General features: G+C 56.0%; 1 protein-coding gene across 1 annotated transcript; it reads left to right on the top strand.

Annotated features, from left to right (window-relative positions):
* The first annotated feature begins 1,338 nt into the window (after window positions 1-1,338).
* Window positions 1,339-2,677, top strand: LOC125514862 (uncharacterized). Its single transcript, XM_048680228.2, has 2 exons — window positions 1,339-1,978; window positions 2,164-2,677. Exons 1-2 carry the CDS (start codon window positions 1,510-1,512, stop codon window positions 2,241-2,243), a joined length of 549 nt encoding a protein of 182 aa, XP_048536185.1. The 5' UTR covers window positions 1,339-1,509; the 3' UTR covers window positions 2,244-2,677.

Here is a 2,677-nt window from a genome sequence, read left to right as displayed (position 1 = left end):
TTGGCGCGATATCATTAACGCAAAAGATCGCAATCTCGTGCCCCTTAATTACCGCGTTGCAAGCTACGAATCCACAGGAGATTGTAACAAGGAAATATTACCAGGAGTATTCAGAAGATTGTCCATGCATGTTGAGGATGCATCAAAGTTGCTATTGCAAAAGAAAAATCGCAGCGATAAGAATAAGATCTCCGTCACAAGTTGATGTAAAAAGGGAAAAAAATAAAGAAATCTTACAAGTTTGGTATGCACGCATTAGCGCAAAGCAAATCATGGACCGTATCTACGAATCGTAACGTCTGACAGACCGCCCTAAATTAGCGCGATCTGCATCACTGCATGGCACGAATCCAGGAGAGAATGTAGCATGCGACTAGACGCTCTGTTGGAAAAACATTCCGGTAAACTCCCTTGACTAACTACCGTCAATCAAATTGGAAAAAACAGAGAAAAAAACCCTGACGAACTAGTAGATCCCACAATTCAGCGGCGCACGGCAACAGAATCCGAATTCGAGTTGGATCTCGCTCTTTTTCCTGCCGGAGGATTCTCGATGCATGTCGAGGATCGCAGGAGTTCTCCGGAAGATTCTCCATGCATGTCGAACGATCAGCAAAATTGCGACACTCTTATGAAGAACGTGGATCGATGGGCACATTACAAAATCTTTGCGCGCAAGCAAATCCCACCGGCCTGACATAATCGCGCACGTCGGTTAGGTGGTAATCGAGTCGGTTGTCGCAAACAGGCGCCCTTCACCCTCTCCACTGTGATGCGCCACTAGCACCGGCCGGCCGGCGGTGGTTACGTTCGTGTGATGCACTCACCAACTAAGCTGATTTATTCCCGAGGAACTACCAACCAATTCGCCCATCCACGACACGTAATTCTCCCACGCATTTTCGACGGGATTTTAGCCAACTGACCGGCGTGAAAACAAGACACGGAAGAACCGTTCCGTTTTACCCGCCGCACGCGAGGATTCAGGGGGGATCCGAATCCAACCGCGATGATACAAACAGCCAGCTCAAATGCCGCACCGTAGTAGTAATACGTAGTACAAAACACCTTTTTTTTTCTTCTTTGAGCAAAAGTTCAAAACACTTGTACTGCAAGGGAAACGATGGGGTTAAAAGTTGGGGTTGCATACGGCCGTTCCCAGTCAGAAAGAATTCCCCCCGGCCCACGTTCCCCGTGACCCCGAATCAATGCCCAATAATGAGCCCCGCCCTAGCAGCCGGAGGAAATCCCACCGTTCGTTCCGTCCGCCAGGGCCACGCATCCACGAGGGGTATATATCAGCCCGTTATGCGTCGGCGGACGCCCGCAGAGCACCCGATCCGCTAAGGAGAAAAAGAAGAAGGCGGCGGAAGGCAAGGCAAAGGCAGGCCGAGGGAGATAAATTACTCCACCCCGGCCACTCGCCCCCGGCAGCGGCCAGCAGTCCTCCCCGCCCCCACCCAAATCCCCCGCCGCCCCCCCTCGCGGAGGAGGAGGAGGCCGGCGGCCATGGAGGAGGAGAGGAAGGGGTTCCAGCCCCACCTGATGGGCCTGGGCGGCGGGAGCAGGCTGAGGGGCGCGGCGGGGGCGATGGGCCTGCAGAAGCAGAACTCGTGGTCGCCCGACATCGAGCGGGACGAGGCGTGGGAGCGGCGGCGGCGCGGGATTCTCGGCAGGGGCCGCCGCTCGCCGCTGCAGCGCGCGCAGAGCGTCACCGACGACCAGCTCGACGAGCTGCGCGGCTCCCTCGATCTGGGCTTCCGCTTCGACCCGCCCTCGCAGCGCTGCGCCGCCTGCGACGCCGGCAGGAGCCGCCTCGTCGAGACGCTCCCGGCGCTCGACCTCCTCTACGCCGTCGCCGCCAACGCCAACGCCGGGGGCTGCGCCGGCGCGGCCAGTCACCAGTGCTCCTGCGGCGCCTCCTCGGAGGCCTCCGAGCCGTCGCCCATCGGGAGCCCCCTCTCCATACTCTCCCCAGGTACGCACATTCAGTTCGGTTTCAGATTTCAGCAGAGTTCTGGTTCGGTCTCATCTGATCTGTTGATTAGATTAGACGAGCGGTCTCTGAATTTCTCTTCAAGCAAACCCGAATAAATTTCGATTGTTAGGGCGATTGGAACTTTTGATCTGACTTTTCGGCGGCGGTGCTTCCCTTCCCTGCAGATGACCCGCCGGAGACGGTGAAGATGAGGCTGAAGCAGTGGGCGCAGGTGGTGGCGCTGTCCATGCGCAGCCGCTCCTGAACCAAACCACCCAGCCATGAAACGCCAACGTGAAAGCCATACCGAATTCAGAGGAGGGACAACAACCAGCAGACGCAGAAGAAAAGAATCATCCCCCCATCCCTGCCTCGAGATCGAAGAAGCAACCAATGATGAGCAAGCAAGCAGCGAGAAGAGAATCTACCAGGTGTCGTCGGGCGATCGGCCGGCCGCCTTCCACATCTGCTCTCGCATCGCATCTTGGACTAGCTATAGCTTTAGCCTGCTGCTGCTAATCGACTTTGTGTCACATGTTTATCGTTGAGCAATTCGAAACTATACTCCGTAATCCGCACTCCCCCTGTTATAATTAGCTCCTCCTCCCCTCCCCTCCGCTGATCTTCAGCCGCGGCGGCTTTGCTTCCGTTAGTAGTCACCTCCCCTGATTTCGTAGCAGTAATAATTTACTTTCGACA

Source organism: Triticum urartu, chromosome 6A (genome assembly GCF_056163025.1).
Source record: "Triticum urartu cultivar PI428250 chromosome 6A, HENAU_Tu73, whole genome shotgun sequence".
NCBI classification, from domain to species: Eukaryota; Viridiplantae; Streptophyta; class Magnoliopsida; order Poales; family Poaceae; genus Triticum; species Triticum urartu.
Note: the sequence above shows the minus strand (reverse complement) of the source record. Positions and strands in the feature narration are given on the sequence as shown.